General features: G+C 36.2%; 1 protein-coding gene across 1 annotated transcript; it reads left to right on the plus strand.

The window, feature by feature from the left end:
- The first annotated feature begins 18,787 nt into the window (after positions 1–18,787).
- On the plus strand, positions 18,788–25,041 carry Itm2a (integral membrane protein 2A). Its single transcript, XM_013028910.1, has 6 exons — positions 18,788–19,179; positions 22,536–22,667; positions 22,947–23,144; positions 23,365–23,475; positions 23,998–24,148; positions 24,294–25,041. Exons 1-6 carry the CDS (start codon positions 19,069–19,071, stop codon positions 24,380–24,382), a joined length of 792 nt encoding a protein of 263 aa, XP_012884364.1. The 5' UTR covers positions 18,788–19,068; the 3' UTR covers positions 24,383–25,041.
- The last annotated feature ends 590 nt before the right edge of the window (positions 25,042–25,631 follow it).

The raw sequence follows: 25,631 nt of genomic DNA on the forward strand, positions 1-25,631 counted from the left end.
AAGTAAGCCAGGCCCAAAGAAACATAGGTCCCATAGTTTCCTTTATTTGCAGTAACTAGTATTAGTGGAGGACAAGCAGAAAAGGTCAAAAGCTATATACATATGACCATATAAGATGATGTTAAGTGAAATGAATCCCAAGATACAGACACAGTGTTTTTTTTTATCGTTCTAGCTATTGTTTTTAATGTATCTAAAATGTACTACGTTTTTTTTTCCTTGTATGTTCTTCCCCCAAGGTATAACCCCTGTTTTCACTGTATTTGACGTCGGTACCCTGCATCTTGTATATACATTTTTCTAATTTGGGGAAGGGAAATAACAAATGCTGAAATAAGGATATAGGTTGACCCATTGTAACAATGAGATGTACAAGACACTAGGTAGAAAATGAACTTTACAACTTGGCCGGGGAGGGAGGAGTTGTGGAGGTGGGGAGGGAAGGGATGGTAGGGGAAAAACAAAGGAGGAGGTAACAGTGCTCGATAAGGAAAGTACTCATCATCTTACTCATGTAACTGTAACCCCTCTGTACACTATTTTTACAATAAAGAACATTTTAAAAATCCAAAAGAAAGAATGTTCGTGAAACAAATTCTATGTACACTGGCCACTTCATGGCACAAAATGTTATTTTCTTAGAATAACATAGAAGCTTGCCTGCCTGCCTGCTTGTTTGCCTTCCTTCCTTTCTTCCTTTCTTTCTTTCTTTCTTCTTTCCTTCCTTCCTTCCTTCCTTCTTTCCTCCTTCCCTCCTTCCCTTCTCTTTCCCCATTTGTTTACTTTTTATATTTTGCTAATTAAAACTGTTCTCACTCGTGTAATCATCTTCTTTAAAGTTCTACTGATACTTCTGCTCAACCCTTTCCCTTCCATCCTCACCATCCTTTTCAGGACAATGATATGAGTTTTTTTTCTACTCAAATACTTTACTCCTGTCATTCTGTCTTTAGATTATCTTTAGGAATTTCATTTATGCCATACTCTTAATCCTAGCCACTCAGGAGGTTGAGATCTGCGGATCACAGTTCAAAGCCAGTCCGGGTAGGGGAGTCCGTGAGACTTTATCTCCAATTAATCATCCTAAACCTGGAAAGTGGTGCTGTGGCTCAAAGAGGTAGATTAATAGCCTTGAACAAAAGAGTGCAGAGATAGCACCTAGTTCCTGAGTTTAAGCCCCATGACCAAACAAACATGAAAAACTCACTTATTTAAAAAAAAAAATACCAAGTCGTTTAAATAAGGATACAGGTGGACCTGTTGCAACAATGAGAAATACAAGTTGTCATGTCGAAAATGAACTTTACAACTTGGGGGGGAGAGGTGGGTGGGGGGGGGGGGGGGGGGGGGGGGGGGGGAAGGGATGGGAAGGGTAAACAAAGGAGGAGGCTACAATGCTTGATAAGAAATGTACTCACTATCTTGCCCATGTAATTGTAACCCCTCTATACAGTATTTTCACAATAAAAAAATCTGCAAAACTGAAAAAAAATTAAGTGAGTCATATTAATCATAGGTGCAGGTATACATGGATTCCCTCTTCATTATGACACTTACAGACATGATTATAAAAGCAGTTGCTATAAGGAAAACTGAATTTAAAAGATTTCTACAAAATCTAAAATTGAACGCATTAAACTATTTTTAAAGACTGTGGTCTGGCAGGAGTACTCACTAGACCTTATGTTGAAAGTGAACTATACATCTTGGGAATGGGGATGAGAGGGAAAACCAGAGGAGAACAAGGAAAGCGTTGACATTGTCAAAAAAGAAATGTTCTCATTATCTGACTTACATAACTGTAACCCCTCCGATTATCATCTTTATATTAACAATGAAAAATAGTTATATACAAAACACTGTAGTCAATACTTCAAGTTCATTAAATATGAGCACATTACTTGTTCTTCTCCTGTCAAGTTTAGATATGTAACATATTTCTACTTTGCCAAAAAGAGAGTTCAAAAGTAACATGAAATGTTTTGTTCGTATGAATAAGTGAATAAGTTTTAAAATCTGAATGTTTTAATAATCATGACTTCAAACTTTATGATATCAAGTTTATGTATAAAGGGTCACATTTTCTAGCCCTAACATTATCAATCCAGAGCTGTTTTGTTTCTTTATTTATTACCACATAACTCCCATAACTGGAAAATTTCCAGAATGTTGCCATTGCTAGATTATGGAAGTATTTCTTTGTTTAAAGTGCAGGTTAAAACAAATGAGCCAAAATGACCCCTTGAGTTTTAAACACTGCTCAAAACTTTAATGTTTTTTAGATTAATTTCATTTAGTAGATAATTCTTAAGTATAGGTAATTTTCACTTTGTAACAGAGATAATGTTTCCAAAATTTTCTTAAGACGGATTTGACTCATGACAAAAAATTGAACATCTAACTTCAAAATTATCTGGCTAAAAGATATTAACAATTTAATAACCAAGGATGCCTCATTTCCCAAATCAAAACAAAAACCAAGATCTTATAATGAGGCAGAATATTTGCAATCTGTTTTATATAGATCATATCAATTGTACTAGAATATCAAGAGTGTTAGCAAAAGGAAAAATGCTCATGAAGCTTTGATAATTAATTTTTAAAAGCATGCTACGTGTGTGGAATTAGATATGTGAAGTGGAATATAAAGGCAACAGTGTTAGGATAACACTGATCCCGTTTACTTCTTTTCTTATTTAACAAACTTATGAAGTAAGAGTTTTCTTTTTCCTGTTTTCCAAATGAGAAAACTGACATGCTAACTTCAAGGTCATATGTTCTTAAATTATAATACACTACATAATAAAAACCTGTGCATTCAAACACCGTTTTGTTTTCAGTTTGGGAACCTGGGATTCTGAGTTAGCTTCCCTTCTCTGCCACCAACTCCCTTCTCAAGAGTTTCTAGGATAAGAAAACCCAAATATACAAGAAATAGGGCAGTTGAAGATTATTGACCAACTGAATAATTGTTACATGAATTCAAAGTGAAAGCAATCACTTGAAGCTTTGTGACTTGAAAAGGCTTTTCAAAAAATAAATAAAACTGGAAGGGAACTAGCAAGCAGAGCACAAGACAAAGGGTGGGGCAAGGGGCAGAGGAAAAAGCAATAGGTTAAGTGTTCCAAGGACAGTGCAGACATGGAATCAAAAGCATCACAACCAAAATGGAGACTAAAACCTGTGTTTCAGGAATAGTCAATAAATCTGTTTGACTGGGAGGAAGGATATGGTGAGGGAAGAATGAAAGTTAAAGCCTGACTAGGAAAGTTGAAGGCCAGAAGATTTGAATTTTATAGCAAAGTTGTTACATTTTCTTTCTAGAAGCAATTGAGAGCCATTGAGGATATTTTCTTTTTTTTTTCTGGTTCTTTAAAGCAAGTTGTGTTTCTAAAGAGTGATGATAGCCAAAGATGGACAAGAACAAGTGGAAAGAACACTCAAGAGGTTTTCAAAATATACCAAGGTTGAGCTGATAGGAGGCTGAAGTGACCGTGGAAGTCATGGAATGGAAAGGAACAGATGCAAGAGATCTTGTCTGAGAGGACTTGGCAGAATATGGTGACTGATTGGATACGGGGGTGAGGAAGAGGTAAGGCATTGTTTGATTTCCTAACACTCCTTCCCACAACTCTATACAAAGGCTAAATGCTCTTGGCTCCTACTTTCAGTTCAGATTATTACGAATTGATTTTTTCCACTGTATTTTCTTCTTCTCAAATACTTCATAATGCTTTCTGAAACCCTCTAGGTATGGCAAAAAGCAGTCAATGTGCCAATTAAAAGATTATTAGTTCTAGTTCCCTATTAATGCCTATCAAGTTGTAGCTAAACTCCAGCATATGCACCAACTACAGTTTAGTATCAAAAGAGAGAAAAGTAAACTATATCAAAGGAACATAGATTCATGGTGTCATATAGTAGGAGAGTTTTTTTAAATTTTTAAATAATATTTTATTTTGTTGTAAAGGTGATGTACAGAGGGGGTTACAGTTACATGAGTAAGGTAATGAATACATTTCTTGTCAGTGTTATCCACTCCCTCATTTTCTTCCACTTTCCTTCCTCCATGACTCCCCTCCCCCACAATTTGTAAAGTTCATTTCCAACATAGTGTCTTTTGACTTTTGTTGTTCACCCTTTGTTCTTTGTCTCTGCATTTTGTTATTCCCCTTTCCTTCCCCAAATCAGGTAAACCTATACACAAGACAAAATCAACATTGCAGCATTATGGAGCCAACCCAGGTGCCCCTCAGTAGATGAATGGATTAAGAAAATATGGTATACATATACAATGTAGTTCTATGCTTCCATTAGAAAGAATGACATCACCCCATTCATAAGGAGATTAGAAAGACTTGGAAAAGATCATATTAAGTAAAGTAAGCCAGACTCAAAGAAACATAGGCTTAATGGTTTCCCTCATTGGTAATAATTACTATATGTTTAGGATAGTCTTAGCAGAGGATCACTAGAGATCAATAGCTATGTACATATGACCATAAAAAGTCATGCTAATCAAAATGAACTCCAAGATAAGGAAACAAGAGGGTTTTTTGTTTGTTTTAATGTACTATGTGGTTATTTTTTTCATTTTTCCTTTGGCTTATCCTCTGTTGTTACTGTTTTTTATTTTGATATCCTATGAGGGTTTCTAATCACAGTTTGCTTCCTGAGGTTTTCCCAGTAGTCCTTGTTTGGAAAATCTCATTCTCATAGCAATATTTTCCTCCAGATTTTTCTCCTATTCAGAGTGTCAGTGACCATCTGCAAGGTAACTTGAGGGTGACAATTTTCTGAGCAAACAGTTTATGACTTGTGATGCATGAGGTCCTAGTTTCTACTAGCAACATTACCACATAAGATGTCAGTTTTGCATCAAATGTTCTGAAACTTTTATAGTCTTTCCATTTAATGAACTGAGGCCCCTTGTCTCAAAGCCTTTAAAAATACGACCAGAGGGTATTGAAAAAGTATGACATAATAATTTATAAAACCTCCTTCATGGCTTAGGCGTGAAACCCAAAGCATGTACAACAAAACATTTATTTTTTGTGAAAATTGCTGCTGTAATTCAATAATATGTAGGTATATAACTTTACATTAAAATATATAAGTGAAGTGATCAACTACTGTCCTTTTAGCAAAACTTTGGAACACATCCTCAGGCCAAAGTGGACATGATTAAGACATGATCACCATACTACTAGGATGTATTAACCTAAACAGGGAAAGAGCAGCTTCTGGATGGAACAAGGGAGCAAAAGTGTATGGAACAGTGTAGGAAGGATGCATGGATGGTGAATGGAGGGCATTCAGCAGGAGACGTGGAGGGGCAAAAATGCCAGATGTTTTCTAGTCATCATTATAGACAGAATAATATTAGGTGGCCACTAGATGATGATGGGAGCACCTGTGCTTATTGTGACCCAGGGTAAATCATTGCAATATGACACTGGATTAGCCAGAAAGCCAGACTGCAGATTCCAATGGCTTTTCCTCACACCTGTTCATTTCTTGTCTCCAGCCAGCCTCTGAGCAACCTTTTAGTTGTGTGTGTGTGTGTGTGTGTGTATGTGTGTGTGTGTTTGCACAGCTATGGGTGTCAGTCATGTTGAACCAAATGCTGTTTAAAACAAAAAATCCTTTCATACAGATTATAGACTCTACTGGTCCTGAACTCCAAGGGAATAAACAAAGTGAAAAAAATCAATAACAAACTGTACCAAGAAAAAGTTCCTGAAATGAGACAGTGGTAATGAAAAAAAATTATGGAGCATTGACACAGCCAATGATTATTTTTTTCTTTGATTGTCAAATACTCTGTGGAAGAAGAAATAGTTTATTTATACTAACGGCTTAGCCAGAGGGAGATACTCAACCCAGGAGGAGGCAAAGTGCAATAGAAAGAGCCCTATGTTGAGGCAGAGGAAGTAGGTACTTCCAGTCTGCTTTCTCTGTAATTGGGAACTTCAAGCAAGATACTCCTATGCTAAAAAACCAGAAAGGGGCAGAGTCAAGCTTGTAAGGAATCTGTCAGCTGTGTCATTTTATGATTCTATATGGTTCCCTTCTTTCTGTGTTTATTTTTAATACATAAAATTCCTCAAACATAGCTATTTTGGTAGTGCTTTTTCTGAGGAGACATGGGTACACTTGTAGCAATATTCTTGTCTTTTTGTAGATGTTTAGAAGTTTCTGAGCCTTCAGTTAAGGGTTTGGGGACGAAGCAACTTGGAGCCTATAGAACTTCTTATTTAAACTTTTCAAATAAAACCTCTTTCCTCTAAGCCCAAAATATATACTCACACGCCCATTTGAAGGAAATAATATTAATAAATATCAGGCAATCAGCTAGGAAAGGGAGGGTGTTACAGAAACAAAGCAAAAGCATCTATTGTCCTGTGTGTGTGTGTGTGTGTGTGTGTGTGTGTGTGTATTTTACTTGGAATGGAACCCAAGGCCTCTCACATGCTAGGTAAGCATTCTATAGCTGAGTTACCCACTTATCATTCATATTTTCTAGTGAAATGTACATACTAGAAAGGTTTCAACATTTCCTCATTGCTAAGAAAACACCCATTTTGTAGGTGGTAGAGCCGAAAACTTGAGATCAGGTTTTGCTCTGCTGATTCTTGCCATAACAGCAGAGCAGTATATAATGACTAAGAGACATAGAACCATCTTTTAAACATCATATATATATATATATATATATATATATATATATATATATATATATACACACACACATATGGAACAAACATCAGGTAAAAGTCACTCAAAAAGCAGGAAGATCCACAACCAGAACTCTCTTCATTGCCAAAGACAATGCAAACAGGCATGAAGAGAGACCTGAGGTCCTGTTGGGGTCCTTGGTGATTGAAAGGAACTTTATGCACCCCTGAAAAAAATCTACTCCACATAATCTCCAGGCAGAGAATGCACAAAGGAGAAAAAAAGCCAAGAAGAAACAATCTGAAAAAGAAAAAATAACCACATGATTATTCTTTAGGTTATGTCTGGAGAGAGAAGGGGGAAAAGGGGAAATTGGGATTTTATTATAGCTTCAGGAAAATTATTCCCTCCCCAAGAAAATCCATCTCATTTTAGAATAATGTCAGTTAATAATCAGGCCATGTTAAATTATGTGTGTAGTGGTCTGTGTAATGATAGACATCTAAATAGAGGGAAAACCACAATGTTTCTGATAAAGTAGTATTTTTAAATGAGTCATAGGAAGTGGTGCTGTGGCTCAAGTAATAGAGTGATCGCCTGGAGCTGAAGAGCGCAGGGGCAGCGCCCAAGCCCAGAGTTCAAGTCCCACGACCAAAAAAAAAAAAAAAAAAGAGTCACAAAGCAAAGGTAGATTTATTTTTCCACTTGATACAGAGGCTTCAAGGTCAGAAGGAAAATGACATTGTTATGGTTTAGTGTAGCAAAACTTAATGAACTTAGTTCCTTAGTTCCTCGGTCCTTCTATTAAACACTATTGTACCAAAAGGTTGCTATAATTTCTCTGATTTTTTTTCAGATCAATTTAGTAGCAAAAATCTGGTGAAATATTAGGTCTGGCTTTTTTTCAGCCCTGTGATATTTCTGTAGGTATTAATCCTACTACATGTGAGGATGGAGGTTTAGTCTTATTCCATTACTTTTATCAGTGGTACTAGCTCTATCAGTACACTACATTATTGACTTTTGATGTACTACAAGCTGTAATATAAAAGCTAAGCAACCAATTCCCACTACTTAACCCAGTTGATGTTCAGATTGACCAATTGAGAGTTAACAAAAACAGATACTCCTCACAAATAGATTGGAGACCTCCCTGATTCTGATCTCAAATGTACTGCCTTTTATTTTGCTTTTTAGACTTGTTTCTTTAGTGGTACTATGGTTTTGAACTCAAGGGTTCTTGCTTGCTAAGTAGCTGCACTACCACTATACTCACAACCTCACCACCCCACATTTTTTTAACTTGGTGTTTTAAACAGATTTTGCACTTTTTTGCCTCTCAAGCCTCAAACCACAATCCTCTTACCTTTGTCTCATTCATACCAGGGATTCAGGAACATACCACTTAACCACTACATGTGGTTTATTTTTCTGAGATAAGGCCTTGTTAACATTTTTGTATGCTAGCCTTGAACTTCACTCCTCCTGATCTCTACCTCTGGAATTGTAGGGCAATCACATGACTACCTTTACTGCTTTAATCTTCTAACATTCTATTTATGGGTCCTGATTTTCACTGTTTACCCTGAACTATCCCAAAATCTACTGTCTTAATCCAGCAAGTTTGTTCATCAAAGGGAAGAGGCCGAAAATATCACAAGGTACTTCTACTTTGATCAAGAAATAAGATATCACAATGGTAGTCTACCGCTGATCTTATAATAATAGTTCTTACTCTGGTTATCAGTTAAATACTACCTTGTGTAAAGACAAGAAATTCATCCTCAAATGACAATATCAGCTTATAAAAGAAACCCTTAAATCTGAGCTCTCTGTCACCTTGGCTCCTATTAGCAGGTTCCAGCCATTCACTTCCAAATTTATTAAATTATAAAAAGATCCTCTTTTAATACTAATATAGTTAAATGTCTACTCAAAGTGATCTTCCCCACTTTGACGACAACATTCATTTTGAGTAGGAGTGCTTTTTTTTGCTAGACTAGATGACAGTCTTAGGGACTTGGTCCCCTTTTCATTCAACCTGTTTTCCCACTTCTCTTAGAAGCCAAGGAGAGATGCCACACAAGGGTAATTAATTTGAGCCAGTCATATTAGCAACCTTTCTCCTAGGCTAAAGAACTAAATGCAAGCAGAAGCTGTTATCAATGTTATTTGTAGAGTTGAAATGGTAGCAACAGTCTTGGTAGCTTCTAAACTTAAAAGCTAAATTGAGGATTTTGTGTTTTTAATCCTGGCTGTGATAAATAAAGCACAATTTCTGCTCAGAAGGAGGGGCGCCTCAGAAAACAAAACAAAGTAGAAAAAACTAGATAAAAAATTGTACTGATAAAACCTTTTTTATAAAACAAGGAAATACTTTTTTTTTAAATGATGTAATGCAGAATCCAGTAAGATTTCCCATAATTCAATTGTTGAACTCTGAAAGCGGAATGCTCAGTAGTTTGTGACTTCGTTAACTGTAAACCTGAAAATTTGTTTGGATTTTTTTCCCTGAGGCCAAGCACAACTATATTTCCTCATTCCTTTATGTGAGAACCTGTATTTATCATAGCAGTACTTACAAGCAAGGCAGTACTAATGACCTATAAAATGAAGAACAAAAACAATTTTATCTCAATTGAAACAAGTGCTGCTATTACAATGAGAAATGTTCCTATATAAAATAAAGAGAATCAAAACTCTTCTTCGAAGAAGAGTTTCTCTTCTTCGAAGAAGAGAAACATCTAGAAATTTTTTTAATAATTTATAATATATAAAGTATATATATTGTATATATAAATTTGTAATAATTTATTGATAAATGCAATGCTACATAGGATTTCCTTCCTTCCTTGTGTTCCTTATTTATTTTCTTTCCTTCTTTCTTTTCTTACTTTCCTTGCTTCTTCCATCCCTCTCCCTCTCTCCTTCCTTCCTTCCCTCCCTTCATTCCATTCCTTTTTGTTTGCTAGCAAGAATTTAAGAGACAATTTTTTGGCCATCATTCCCCTCTTTTGTATTTATAGGAAGCCAAGTTTTGTTCATTCCATGGAAACTATTTTTTCTCAGACTCAAAAGTATGAATGAATAGGCAAAGTGTATGTATGAATTCCATTTCCTGAAACAATGATTGATATATGAAAGAATGTATAATGCTGTTTAGGTCAAGGAAATAACCAGGAAAACTCTGCTATGAAAATGCTAGGTAAGATCCCAGAATCAATTCTTATAAGCATTAGTCTAAGTTATTTAAACACAGAGAGACAGGGAACACTGATGGAACCTTCCACATATAATTGGTTTCTCTCTGGATAAATCCAACAAAGCTGAAGTTGTCTCTTTATTGAAACCAAGGAACATGTGCTTGACCACTAGGCTATGTGAAGCTATGCTGTGTTGAAAAGTAACATGTCCTGATGACCACGTGTGAGATTTCTCTTAGGAAACTTTCTCATGGTGTGGTTTAGAAATTTTTATGGTGTTCGGATTGGTTTACATGAAATCCTTTAGTGAGACAGAGGTCTCAAATGGCAAACACTAGAGGTCATATTTTCAGACTGCTACTGATGATACGTGATACTGGTGGTGAAAGGCAAGGGACACCTGTTATACCCAGAAACAGTGTGGTGTGGTGGACAGAATACCAAACTTGGAGCTAAGGGATCAGTGTTCCAGCCCACATTCTGTCACATCCAACTTATATGACTGTCGGCAAGTCTGAACTCCTGGGAACCCCAAGATTTTGGTTTTAGTTTATTCTGTCAAATCAAGTTGATGAACTTTGCCCAAATGAATGTAGAATTTTTATACAATCAATAAAATGAGGCTTGCAAAATTAATCTGATTCTATACACATGCAAGATATTGTGATTCAAGTGCAGAAGACTTTAAATATCTTTAGGAAATACAGTATGCTTATTATTTCTGCATTTTCTGCCAAACAGAGCTGAAAACATAAAATAAGTTGCTGGATTAAAGGAATAAAATAGCTAAATGCTATTCAGTTTCATACTTATTTTCCTTTTACCTGTCAGAGAGAAATAATTATCAATAACTAATAATTTAGGTTCAAGGCAACAATTTTGTTTGGGCTATTTTTTTATAACAGGCAAAGAATTCAATGGAGTTGACTATGAAGGAAGATACTACTTAAAATATTGCCACCATACAAATATACTTCATTCTTTCTGGACAAAAGTGAGTCCTAGAATCGCTGTAATCATTGCAAGCAAAGGGTATTTAATTTATATCTCAAAAATTATTTTACCCACTTAGTGCTGGTGGCTCATACCTGTGATCCTAGCTACTCAGGAGGCTGAGATCTGAGGATTGGGTTCAAAGACAGGAAAATCTGGGAGACTCATTCCAATTAACCCCAGAAAACTGGAAGTGGTGCTGTGCCTCAAAATGGTAGAGCGCTAGCATTGAGCAAAAGCCCTCAGGGACAGCACCTAGTCCCTGAGTTCAAACCACAGTACCAAAAAAAATAGTTTTCCCATCTTTAACCAGACAAGCAAAAACAACAACTTAACAGGCACCTCTCCACATAAAAAACATAGAAACAAAGATGATACTAATGAGAATTAAGAACAATATCAATGTTTTTTTCTAAAGTGTCAGATGTGATAGAACATTTATTATATATCATACACCATCAATACACAAAATATTATAGATGAGACTAGAGGCTGCCAGTTAAAAACATCCTGGAAGTAGTATGACTACTATAGAATAGAATCAAGGCAAACTGCTTATTAACAGGATAGGAGGAAGCACACACACACACACACACACACACACACACACACACACACACGAGACAGAGAGACAGAGACAGAGACAGAGAGACATATGTTGATAATAAATTGAGTGCTTAGTTAATTTGATGTGCCAAAGTGTGGACTTTAAAGGTCCCTATGTATTGAAGGCATAATATCCAGAGTGTTGCACTATTGGGAGACTGTGTGACCTCTAGGAATTGAGGGTCTAGTCAAAGCAATTTGAATCATCAGTATATACTCATGAAGAATATATACCTTTCTCTGCTTCTCTTTCTCTGTCTGCTTCCCTGAGACCATGAGGTGAACAGTATTCCTTTATTATATTCTCATGCTGTAACATATCATGCTACTGAAGGCCTAAAACAGCATGGCCAAGCCAGCATGAACTGAAATTTCTGAAGCCTTAAACAAAATAAAAATCTTTTCTTCAGATTGGTTATCTTAGGTATTTTGTTGCAGTACTGGAAAGCTAACTAATAAAGCAGGGTAATTTTTTGTCTTTGTTGAATTTCTTATATAAGTATATGAATAATTTTATCTTACCTTAGGATTACTAGAAAGAATTCTAGTTGCATAAAGGGAACAAATTTGGGATTTTAATGTTTTCTTCACAGAGTTGCCTTTGGAAGATGTTGCTGTGTGGATGGCAGTGTCATAACTCTTCTCATAGTCTCCATACATTCATCTTAGCATTTGTTAAGTATTCGTATTAATCAGCTATCATATCCTCTTCCCAGTCTCACCAAGGTTCACAGTTACATAGAAAATTGTTTGTTGAATGGATTGATTTAGGGAAGTGACATTTCTGAATATGGATACATCTTTCTTTACTATGTATATGTTAGTGTTCAGTAGCAATTCCTAGTATCAGTTGATAATTGATTTATTCTCTACGTCTTCATAAATACATGAGCAAATAAGACACCAATGCCAGCCATTAACCTGTTTCAACCCAATAGGAATGTTCAAAGGATGCTGGGGACAGGTGACTCACACATAATCCTGGCTAGTCAGGAGGCTGAAATCTGAGAATTGTGGTTCAAAGCCAGCCCAGGCAGAAAGTATATGAAACTCTTGTCTCCAATTAAGTATCACAAAAACTGGAAGTGGATCTGTGGCTCAAGGAGTAGCGTGCTAGCTTTGAACATGAAAGCTCATGGACAAGAGCAACAACAAAAGAATTCTAAAAAGGGTATGAGTTTCCAGCAGGATGATCTACTGTTCAGCTGCTTTGAAAGGTTTACAGAAGGCAAGTAATCATTTCAAAATCCAAGTAAATAGAAGGTCTTCTTAAAGGAATAGAAATTCTTCTTCAAGGAATGACATCGGGGAGTAAAAGGAAAAATTATCATTATTTTCAATGAGCATTGGCATTGTGTAATACCTCTTTCTATTATAACATACATTACTCAAAGCCTATTTATTTAGTAGCATCATTTAAATTATAAAGTCCAGTGCTAAATGTGAGGAAAGAAGTCACTTGTTCTCTGTTAACTGCAACATAAACTGAACAAAGTATTTTCCAAAGCATGTGGATAATATTCTTCTGTAGAATTTATTAGAAACTTAAACTTCTTAAACAAAAACTTAAAATTCTGAGATGATTTCCTTAAAGTCAGGAAGTATAGTTGATGTGTTGGTGAAAACAGCACAGAAACTCCACACTAAGGATTTCTGCACTGAAACCTGCCTTTTGTACTACATAGAAACATGACAACCACACTAATGTGTAAGCAAAACTATGGTTGACCTAAAGTCTGGGTGAAGTGAGTCTCAGGCAGTATTCCAAAAATGATCTGCCTTGATTTGTTACGAATATCAAGAAAAATTGAAGTATGTACAATCCACCTGACTGAAAAGTTAGAACATTCCTTTATTATGACTTTTCTTCTGGCTTCCATATTCCAAAGATGCCATCCTATTTGAAATTAATGTCAGAGAAAATATTAGCAAAATAAAAAAAGAACAAAGCTGCATTTCAAGAATAAAGTAAATCATGTGACAAAACAATTCAGGAATTTGTATTTTTTAAACTAAATTAAGAACATATATCTTGAACCATCAACAAAACTAAATAGGATTAAAAGTGTATTTAACTTAATAATTAATAAATATGCAAATGTTTGTGCTTTCTTGGAATCAGAGCTCAACTCTGAAGTCACAAAGACATCTTACTATCATTTGATGCTATCCTCTGGAAAAAACCAAAAATATTCAACATTCACAAAAGCATTCCTAGTTTTGAGTTTGTTACTTATATTACTCAGGACTAGAACTTTTTTAAAATTTCATCCAATATGACACACAGATGCTGAGTTAAACCTATATTTTAAAATCTCCCCAAGAATAGTCCACAATGAGATAAGATTTTTTTTACACAAGTTAGTGAATATTCATTGAAATATTTTTACTTGTTCAGAAGGAGAATAAAGTGATTTTTATAAATTAGAGCATAACTTCCCACTAACTTAAAACAAGTCAAATAATTGTAAAATTATGATGGAATATATTCTGATTTTAAGGAAATGACAGAGAAAATCTTAAATGAAGTAGAAAAACCAATATGCACTTCAGAAAGCAAATTTCCTCCATCACCTTGAGGGGGAAGGTCTTGTTCTGCTCCCAAGGTTTAGCTAAACCTGAATAAAAATTGAGCATCTAGAAAATGGCCTGGCTCTTTAAAGATCTAAACCAAACTCCTGGAATTGTACCCTGAAACGGATGGCTGGCCAGCTTTGCTTTTAGTTTTGCCTGAGCTTCTCTGCTGACAGAAGCAACTACAGAATACAGAAGAAATGTGCTTTAGGAGAAGTAGCCTAGAGTTGTGGGTAGGCCAGGAAACTTTATAAAGGCTTCCAAGTGGAGTTAGTTCCGAATAAATCCTAAGCAGGAATCCTTGTGAGCAAGTGATTTGCCCTTCATTGCCTTATAGAATGTGTTGATTATTTTTTTCTACTCTCAGGCCAGATCTTTCCTTGATTTTTTCATTTCTTTTTTTAAAATAATTTTTTATTTTGATTGAGTGATTACATAAATTTCACAAATTTCACAGTATTGTAGGATAGTGATACTTAAAGTCATAAACACATTTTAACCTTCACAAGGCAAATTGTCATTATCTTGGTCTATAAAGTTTGTGAATTCGATAACCTTTAACAATACAACTATTTCTGCCGCGTTGGGTGATACGTACATTTCTTTCCTTTTGCTTGGTGTTAGCTGTTCCCTCTTTCCCATTTCTTTTAGTGGTATTAAGGTATGTAATATTTAGGAATATAAGCGCTGAAATTGGACAGGATAAATTAGAATATAACCTTGGTTAATTATTTGTTTCTCAAAAAATCAGTTTTCTTGTTACTGAAAAGAAATATATGATAATACTTCTCACAGTTGTGGTAGAGTGAGTAACCTAATCAAAGCGTTTAGCATAAAACTCTAGCTTTTTGTATGTTCAATAAATGCTCAGTTTTCGTATCAAGGGCACCACCACATTTTTTGGTCTGATTCCTAGTAATTCAAAAAGAAAACTATTTTCCTAGTTTGGCTCCTTTTTAAGACATTGCAGCAGTAGACATTTTAATCTGTGACTCCTTTACATTCAGCCCATCCCAGTGAGCCCAGCTCCTCAGGAGGAGGAGTTCAGGAGGAACACAATTCAAGGTCAGCCTGGACAAAATGTTAGAAAGTTACAATTTCTATTAAAGAGCCAGGCATAGCCAAGGGTGCCACTGGCTCACAACTTCATTGTATTACTCACAAGACTGAGATCTGAAGAATCACTGTTCGCCATGGCAGAAAAGTCCATGAAACTTCATCTCTAAATAACCAGCAAAAAACCAGATTGGAGGTATTGCTCAAGAAGACAAGTGGCAGCAAAAGAACTAGGGGCATGGCTCAAGGGCTAGTGTATCTGCTTAGCGAGCATGAGTTCCTGAGTTCAACTCCCAGTACTGCTGAAGAAAAGAGTATGCTGCTAAACTTTGGAAGTTATTCCTTTATTTTCAGTATCTCGATAATGGATGAGGTCTGTCATCTCTCATTTGGAATATGTAAGGATCCTTTGTAACTGGTTTCTCAGAATTTCTGTCAGAATTAGAGTGCTGAGTGTGAAGTCATTGCAGATAAGCTAGGGATTTAAATATTGAATCATAACACTGACTGTAGATGAAGAATTGTAGTATTTCTCTCCTCTAATGTATATGTATAAAGTCACTCTTCCCACTACCAATTCTGAAGAATTAAAATGATGTCTAAATTTGCTCACCACTATATTCTTAAAGTGATACACAGTGCAAGGCCCATACTACATCCTCAGTTAATATTTCCTGAATGAATAAATGCTCTAATGATGGAAATGGAATATTATAGATGTTCCTACCGACTTTAGATTTTTGTGATTGAATTTTCGGTTATTTCAGATGATGATTCAAAGAGAGTTGACATTGTTGTCTGGCATCCAATTGCATGCCATGTTCTATTCAGCTCAAATTGTGATAATTTAGTCATCATCTGGCATTCAAGAACAGGGAAGTCATTTATAAACTTGAATGGTGTGCTTTCAAACATGGTTAACAATGTGAGCTGCAATTGGCATGGCAGCCAGATCCCCCATGGTTTCCAAAGACAAGAAAGTGAGAGAAATTGAGTCTAAGAAACAAGAAGTTGTTGCTGGGAAGGAAAAAAATGCAAGAAAAAGCTTGGTCCAGAACCATTTTAGTAGGTGGAAATGTGTTCTTTACTGTTTTAATTCCATGAACAATGAAATTTAAAAGACACAAAGAGACTGTCATTCCAGAAAAACATATTAACTCAGCATATTGTTGCTACTCTGTCATACATATAATACAGATATATCTTGTGTGTGCATATATGTGTGTGTGTGCATTTGAACTTGAATAGTGATATATAGAGAGAAATCTGTCAACTTGACACCATATCTGTATTGCATGAGTCCAATAACAACAAATATGCTTAGTGAGTGTTGGTGGCATTCTGAGACAGGGACAAGGTGTTAATAGGAAAGAGTTTAATTCTTCAAAAAAATAAGAGGTTAGATGTGTATGTGACTATTCTTAGGAGGTTGGTCTTGTCCAAGATCTATATTCAGACACAGAGGGATTTTTCAGTTTTAGAAGCTGAAACAAGTTAAAGGTTAAAAATCAGGTCATTTCTATGAGCTTGAAACATAACTATGTTATAGACAAAAATGATCCTCATGTAAGTAGCCATTTTACCCTCCCATCATTTTCCTAATATTTGCCAAGGTATTTCCTCCTGCACTCTCACTCGTGATTGTTACAGCATAACATAGAAGAAGAAAGTAAAGCCTGAGGGGCTGGGAAGGTGGCTCAGTGGTAGAGCGCTTGCCTTGCATGCATGAGGCCCTGGGTTCGATTCCTCAGCACCACATAAAGCAAAAAGAAAAAAGCCAGAAGTGGCATTGTGGCTCAAGTGGTAGAGTGCTAGCCTTGAGCTGAAGAGCTGAAGGACAGCGCCCAGGCCCAGAGTTCAGGCACCACTACTGGACCCAAAAAAAAATTAAAAAAAAAAGAAAGTAAAGCCTGAGGAGATGAGATGAATTGCTTAATATGGCATATCCAGAAACTGATCATATACTTCTTTGGTTTCCATCAGACTTTGAGTCTATTCTTCTGGGAAGAAAATGGAAATAATGAAAAAAAGTTATGTTCCTCCTGTCTGACTACATTTCAGTATGATATTAAGTATGTATTCCTATCTGACACAGCCCCCCTTGCTTGGAGGTGAACTAGCTCTTCAGTTATCGATGTGATAGGGATCACAGATCCTAGCCAGCCTGTGATAAAGATGATAGCAAACAGAAGAAAGGAACTAGAAGCTGAGATTTCCTTTGCTTAAATAAAAGGTTGCCTGACTCTAGTTAAATTATCATAACCAGACTTGAACCAGAATAATTGGAAGAGCATACAATGCCAATGTTTCTAAGCAAACTCAAGCATCCTGCTTTATAAGGTTCTGGCTCTGGGTAAAGCACAGGCTTCTCACTGTTCCCCTCCATCCACCTTCTCATCTGTGGCCTATCTGAGAAAATGAAGGTTGTCTTCACAAAGCTCCCACAGTAGAGACAGGAGAGGGCTTCAGAGTAAAAGAAACCTCTGTGGGGGAAAAAACCCAAATTGGAATTTCTTGGACAGAGGAATAGGAACTCAGCATATTCAAGTCTGTTTAGTTAAGTAAATGAGGAAACCTCTAGCAAAATCTGTCTTGTGTCCTGTTGGGGTTTTGTTTTATGTTGTTGTGTTCATACACAACAGACCCTTCTGTTTTCTGCAGCTGGGCTATTTATAAACTCTGCACAACTAAATCCCAATCATTAACTTCCACAGCTTAAGTTTCACCAGTGGAGTTCTCTGCGAGAACTGAGTGAAGAAACAGTTGAATTACACTAGGTGCCCATGTAAATGTTCCAAATAAGATTTTTAACTCAATCCTTTTGATGTTCTTCCTCCTCCCCCCAGCTGCATTAACATGGGACAGTATTTTGTATCTCCCTCTCTGTAAGCAAATAGTTGCTCGTGCACACGTACACATGCACACACACACAAACACACACACACACACACAAACACACACACACACACACACACACACACACACACACACAGAGCATTTCTGCTTTTATTTTTTCACCTGAAGGTTTTACCGCTGGTCCCTGAACAGAGACAGGCTCTGGGTTCATAGTTAACTCTGGCTGCTCTGAGCAGGGAGAATGAATAGATCTGAATTCTTTCACTGGTTCTGGATTCTTTCACTGGTTCTTTAGGAATGTGTTTTCTATCCTCTGCTGTATCTCATCATGTCTTATGTACAAAATGGGATGAGCAGAAAAGACAGAAGCCTCATCTTTCAGATGGAACATTTTCTTTTAGGTTATGAAAAGAAAAGGTATCAAGGCAAAGTGCAATGAAAGAAAAAAATGTTGAGAGTGAATCAAGTAACTATAAACTACTTTCTAAGTGTTCTTTAAATGGTGGGTATTATTATAAAGATGTAGAACAGTCATGGGACTGTGCTTTCCAGGGCCTGGGTGGGTGCAAGAGCTGAGGAAGCTTGGATTGGTGCCAAGTTACAATCCTGGGCCCCTGCAGGGGGCCAAGCACAAGTTTGGGAAAACAGTGTCAGAGTCAGGGGCTATTGTGGTCTGAATAGAGGCAGAAAGACACGACAGGCAGGCTTCCTTCCTGCCTGGCTCTTATCTGAGGGTGCAGAGAGTGGGTGGGGAGCATGCCTGGGGTGCAGGTGAGACACGTCTAGCCTGAGCAGGCTTCGGGCTCCACCCCACCCCGTACCCCGCCCTTCTTCCCCACTGGCAACTCCCCAACCCCAGCCCCTCCACTCCAGCACTTGGGCCCCTCCAGCTCCTCCCTTGGCACCTCCCTGGGCCCGCCCACGGTCTCCCACCCAGCTTAGGACTGCGTCATAAGTATCCCCAGACCTGGGCTAGCAGCAGCCTTAGGCAGACAGGGAGAAAGTAGGTATTGCTTAGGCAAGCGGGATCCCTTTCTCTTCCAACCTGCAGCCCAGGGCGCTGATTCGAGCCGCGCCTTACCGCGCTGCCCGAAGATTCACCATGGTCAAAATCGCCTTCAACACTCCCACGGCGGTGCAAAAGGAGGAGGCACGGCAGGACGTGGAGGCCCTCGTGAGCCGCACCGTCCGAGCTCAGATTCTCACCGGCAAGGTAGCTGTCCCCACACTGCCTGTGACAATCTAGAAGTGGGGTGGGCGAAGGGGAGGAAACAGACAGGTGGGAAGACAAAAATGCAGGCTGGCTCTTACTCCCAGGGTCCTGAGCTAACAAGTCTGTCCTGTTCCTTGGGTTTGTCCAGGGGTCCCGGGTCTGTCTACCTGCAGCAGTCCATTCCCCTCTCTCTCCCGGCGAACTGTGTGCCTTGTTCTGTCAGTTCTAGTCCAAGCCACTTATTTCAGAGGAATTTTTGAGGCGATCCCTTGGGACTTGATGTCATCCTCTCCTGGGGGAGTGGATTGAGGGCTGGGGATCAAGAGACACTCAACTCTGTCCCCAGCTCAAGGGAAACCCTTCACCTCCACAGGGGCGGAGCAGACAAGCAGGGTGAGCAAGAGCAAGCGATCACTGTTCTTTCCTTTTGACGTGGGGGAAATTATAATAATCTAAGTCTTTCTAGGATCACTGATTGATAGAGGCAAAGTGAAATCTATATTTTCCGTTTCTCCCAGAAACTGTGATGTCAAGCTTTAGCTAAAGAAGCTGTCAAAATTTTGCTTGGTTTGAATTGTGTGTGCCCTCTTACTGCAAGAGTTTTTCTTTTTTTTTCTTTCTTCCTTTAAATGTTTTCAGAGAGGTATTTTCTTTATAAAAACAGTCCTGTAAAAAATAAATGTTGGGATATTCTTTCATTCTTTTTAGTTCTTTTTGAATAATATCCAACTTCCTCCATATAAGGATCTGAAGCAGGTCCAATGTCATAATTTAAACTACAAACTTTGCCAGGAACTGGAGAAGTTTTGCCCCAAAATGTTAGACTTTATTCATGTAGTCCAAATTCTATTTCCTTTAAGAATTTGCCATGTTTGCAACCTTGGTAAGCAACTTTTCACTACTTTCTAAAATTTCAGTTTTGAAAGGCAGTTGTATTTTCTTCTGGATTTACGAAATCTGCAGTGTTGGAGCTTGAAGACCTGTCCTAACTTGCCCTGTTGTCTTTATAAAATTGTAACTATTGTGTTCAAAGTACAGATTGAAAAGTGCTTTGTAGGAAATGAGAATCCATGTAGTGATAGTTGATTTTGCACACAATTTGAAAGGCTAAGACACTTATTCAGAAACTTTGTCATGGAAAGTTTCAATATTTAACTCAGCAATAAAACTATTTTTTGTGTAGCATACAGTTTAAAACTCAAACGTAACATATGCTTGTCTTGTTGAGGGTTTGATTAAATGTCAAAATGTTAAATATAGTATTATGCACCTTAAAACTTTGTAAAGGAAATATAGCCAGATTTTTTGCTGAGGGGCGGAGAGAGGAGGTCTAATTAGATGCCAGAGTTAAATATAGTACACAGCAATCTCCCCCACCCCCTTTTTGTCTCAACACCAAAAACTCTATGACTTGTAGATAATTTTCATTAATATGCAAGTAATATTTCTGCCAGGGGCTGTGGTGTGATGAGGATAAACAAAAGTGAACATTTCCACTTTGATGATATTTCTTTGGTAGGCTTTGCATAAACTTGCACAGTATCCTGACCTGGCCACTACAGGACACTCAAAGTACTTGATACAGTACATTGTGATCTACTGATCACAATGATACCAGCAGAGATTGAACACTATAGAAGAATATGTCAGAGGTTGTGTATAGAAACTTAGAGATATTATTCAGAGTAAAATGTTTGGAATTCTGACAAATTTAAAGAAAACAAAAGATATTTCATCTAAGTAGTATTATCTTATGAAGTTGAGATACTCATATTTAAATCTCACTAAGTAATAAACTCTGAATTATGGGAAAAAGAAATGAAATTGCAGTGTAAAATTTTTCCTCTCTTGTCTCAATAGAAAGAAAAGAAATTCATTCCTCTGAGAATTTCCAACTAAGCATTTTCATGTGTTACAGCAATCTATTTCATTTTTCTATACCTAAATTTACTTATCTCAAATATGATTTTTGAGCCTCCAGCTCTAGATTATAGAAATTCCCAATTAAAAATGTGAGGTTATGTCTTTGTAGTGTTAATCTTATATTTTTAAAATAAAAATAATTAAGTATTTCTGAAAATTATTGGGACTCCAAAAAGACTTCAAGGTGTATACTGCGTGAATGGTGGGAATTAAGTAATTTTAGTTAAGAAAATGTGAATCTCAAATTTTGACCTTTCAATAAAACTATTCTGAAAAAAGTTATCAAATAATTTCTTGTGTTTTCTTTTTCTACACTAACTTCAAATGCATATATTGTTTATGAAATTAAAGTTACTTCAGTTTCATAATCATTGTAACAGTTTCATGAAAGAGCAGTTGAAGAAAAACTAAAACAACTCTATATGCACAGCAACCTTAATGTTTCCCTTGGATTATAAGCATACAGATTTGCTGGATTATTTATTCTGCCCTTGAGTGGTAAAGTTGCATATTGTGAAATACAAAATGAGACTGGTATACTGTACATTTACCTGCCCTAGGAAGGGTGTGGTTCATCAATTACTTTTTTGCTTTGCATATTTCTCATTCTAATTCTTATGCAAGTTATTATTTTAACAAAACTTGCAAGTCACTGTTACCCACATAGCCTTTATGTCTAGCAAATGTTATTCTTTAAAATCTAGTATTTTACCCCAGATTTGGAAACTATTATTTCATTCATACAATGCAAAACTTTAGAATATTAGGTAAGATTAGAAAGTATCATATTTGTTGATAAAATTAAGAATATTAGGATATTTTTCTCTGCTGCTTGTATTTTAATTTATAAAATAAAAGGAAATTATGCATATCTGCCTTACACAAACGTTTTTTAAAATCTAGTTTTGACAAAACAGCTTTTTGAAAATTTGTAAACCAAAATACTAATTCTCCTTTAACTTGGCAAACAAGTGGATTTACAAACAAAATAGTATTTTAATCACTATTTCCATGTATTTCAAATGTATAGTCTAAAGATCAGCTGCCCTGGGCCTATAATTAAGAATATTGGATCATGCATTCAAGTTTTATTAGCAAAGTAGATGTCATATTGTCTTAAAAATTAAAAAAAAAACAGAGCTCAGCATTTTGTAAGTGGATTCTTATTTTAGTATGATTCTAGAAGTGAAAAATGCCAACTAACACAATACCTCTATTTGAGTTTGGAAATGCCAGAGGGAGGTTCATACAGTTGGAGATCTTTTACATCTATTACATATCAGGAATCATCCTGAAATAATTTTAACTTAGGACAACTTTGTATATACTTTCTGAAATATCTTGAGTATCACAGCAAGTAAATTGTACACAAAAACAATTGTCTGAAAGTGTTATCTGTGTTTTGCTTTTTGACTTTGCTTTTTCACAAATAGGAACTCCGAGTTGCCACTCAGGAAAAAGAGAGCTCCTCGGGAAGATGCATGCTTACCCTCTTAGGTCTTTCATTCATCTTGGCAGGACTAATTGTTGGCGGAGCCTGCATTTACAAGTACTTCATGCCCAAGGTAATAGCAATTATGATTCAGATACTTTAAATTACTAATTGCTAAACATTTTGTATCAATTTAAACATTTGTGTGAAGGTCAGCATAGAAATGAAGACTTAAGGGAAGTTTTATAATTAACTGTCAGTCCATAAAATTGATTACTATGCATGCTGATAACTATAATCAATAAGCCTCAGGTGAGCCCACTATACAGTAAATTGATGTGAGTGTACAACATGATTCAAATGTCATAGTTCTGAGCATGAGAAGATTTTTATTTCCCTTTTTATTTTTTAGAGCACTATTTACCGTGGAGAGATGTGCTTCTTTGATTCTGAGGACCCTGTTAATTCCCTTCGTGGAGGAGAGCCTTACTTTCTGCCTGTGACAGAGGAGGCTGATATTCGTGAGGATGACAACATTGCAATCATTGATGTACCTGTTCCCAGTTTCTCTGATAGTGACCCTGCAGCAATCATCCATGACTTTGAAAAGGTGAGTTTCTTATTCTTAGAAGCTATTTCAGAATGTTCTTTTGCCTAGTTCATTTACAAACCACAGATCCTTTCCTAAATTCACATCGTTGTTTAAGCAAAGCCTTTTCATTCTTTTACTATTGAATTCATACTTAGTTCATTTTGGAATAAAAATGTTAATGGTACTTGAAAAAGTGATGCTGTCCCATATTTTACCTAATATTTCCCCTTTCCAACAGGGAATGACTGCTTACCTGGACTTGCTTCTGGGGAACTGCTATCTGATGCCCCTCAATACCTCCATTGTTATGCCTCCAAAGAATCTGGTGGAGCTCTTTGGCAAACTGGCCGTATGTATTTGGGAAATCAAACTTTTCTAGAAGCATTTCCAAGTAATATTTTTACTTCCCAAATCTACAAAATTAATGAATTGGGCCAAAACATTCCATTTCATTGAAATCATTTTTGAATAAAAATATATGCTATAGCTTAACATTGTTAAGAAAAATATGCTAGAAAGGCAAGCTTCTCATGTTCTCTCTCATAAATGGAATGTCAACCTGAACACAGAGTAGTGATTAACAGACGTTGAGTAGGGTGTATGTGGGAAAGTGTGCTGGATTTGATCAAGGCATGCTGTGTGCATATGTGCAAATATCATGCTGAATCCCATATATATATATATATATATATATAATTAATACATGCTAATAAACTAACAAAATTATAATGTATGCTGCAAACCTAAAAATGCTCTAAAATGAAATCATTTTGAATGGTTTATTTTTTAAAATTTAAAATGGATGTTATAAATGGAGATTCAAATATTGTGTTTAAGATTTCCTGATTTCAATACATTGTTCCATTTTCAGAGTGGCAAATATTTGCCTCACACTTACGTGGTTCGTGAAGACCTGGTTGCTGTGGAGGAAATTCGTGATGTTAGTAACCTTGGCATCTTTATTTACCAACTTTGCAACAACAGAAAGTCCTTCCGCCTTCGTCGCAGAGACCTCTTGTTGGGTAGGCAATGTTTTGCTTCATTCATCCTGTGTTATTGGGTCCAGGGAATACTATGAGAATAGAGGGAAGTAGAAAGGAGAGAGCAAGTCTACATATCTTTTCACGCACATGGAAAATTCAAAGCCATTTGTTTATTTCCTCACAGGTTTCAACAAACGTGCCATTGATAAGTGCTGGAAGATTAGACACTTCCCCAATGAATTCATTGTTGAGACCAAGATCTGTCAAGAGTGAGAAACAACAAAGTATCCTTAGTATTACATAGTCAGAGATCTACAATATGACTTTGACATTCAAGTTAATAGGATACCCAAGATATTTACTCATGCATTTACTCTATTGCTTATACTGAAAAAGGAAAGAAAAAAGTACTAACAACTGCAAGCAATTGTCAAATTTTAGTTTTGTTGGCAATGCTTGCTGTTTGAAACCGAAATGAAATCATTATTACCTTTTTCTTTTGAATTTATAGGGTTTAGATTTCTGAAAACAGCGTGAATGTGTCAGCTAACATCTTGACGATCAATTTCATCTTGTTTTTATCCAAAGCAAGCTCTTCATATAATCATATATGAGAGCATGCTTTCAATTTAACATATTTAAAATTGTGTTTTGATGTTTTTGTGTAAAGCATGTCAGATCTCTGAACATTGTTTTATTTTGTTTCTCATTTTGTTCAGCTTTCCTGAAGTTAGAAATTACATCTTTGCATTTCTGTTAGGTGCTCTGTAATGAATCTGATTTATATGTGAACAATTTTTATGAGAAAAACGTAATGATTCTTTCTCACTGATACCCATATTGTGAAATCCACAAAACTGTACAGGTGCTGAATGCTGTAAGGAGTTTTGGTTGTATGAATTCTACAACCCTATAATAAATTTTGACTGTATTCTACAATTATTTTCTGTTTTAAATTGTAATACTTGAAGGATGCATGACAGATTCATTATTATGCATTTAACTTTGCATACCTACAACAAATCTAAAATTATGAGCTTAACTCTGCCTTCATTCCCACCTTCACATATTGATTATTATTTCCTACTTTTGATATCATATAAATTATTCTTTTATAATTATCCCATAATTTAATTTTCATGTCAATTCAACTACACAAATACACATTGAGAACCTTCAGCCCACAGCAATTTAAAGCTTTTTGGTATTTTGCCTTTTTTCATAAAAAAAATAAGCAATCATATATAGTTATAAAAGGCCACCTAAAGGCTAACTTCAGATAAGATGTTGATGGCTTTTTAAAACTTCACATACAATGACACACTGTATATCAAATCATGTTGACAGAAATGGTTAAATGAAAAAAAGTAAGTCGCAATTGCTGTAGTATAAAATTACATAAGATTAGCAGCCCTTCAAGTACATACTTTCCTAAATTTCCACAACCAGCAAATATTTAAAAAAAAGAAAACAATAACACTAAAAGAATAACTGAAAGATAACCTGTTGATATAATCAGCGT

Source organism: Dipodomys ordii, unplaced genomic scaffold, assembly GCF_000151885.1.
Source record: "Dipodomys ordii isolate 6190 unplaced genomic scaffold, Dord_2.0 Scaffold116, whole genome shotgun sequence".
NCBI classification, from domain to species: Eukaryota; Metazoa; Chordata; class Mammalia; order Rodentia; family Heteromyidae; genus Dipodomys; species Dipodomys ordii.

Bases quoted from the DNA above. Each gene is read 5' to 3' on its own strand.
- Itm2a (XM_013028910.1), top strand. From the start codon at position 19,069: ATGGTCAAAATCGCCTTCAACACTCCCACGGCGGTGCAAAAGGAGGAG. The intron at 23,476-23,997 runs GTATGTATTTGG...TTCCATTTTCAG, and splicing joins AGCTCTTTGGCAAACTGGCC to AGTGGCAAATATTTGCCTCA. The intron at 24,149-24,293 runs GTAGGCAATGTT...ATTTCCTCACAG, and splicing joins TCGCAGAGACCTCTTGTTGG to GTTTCAACAAACGTGCCATT.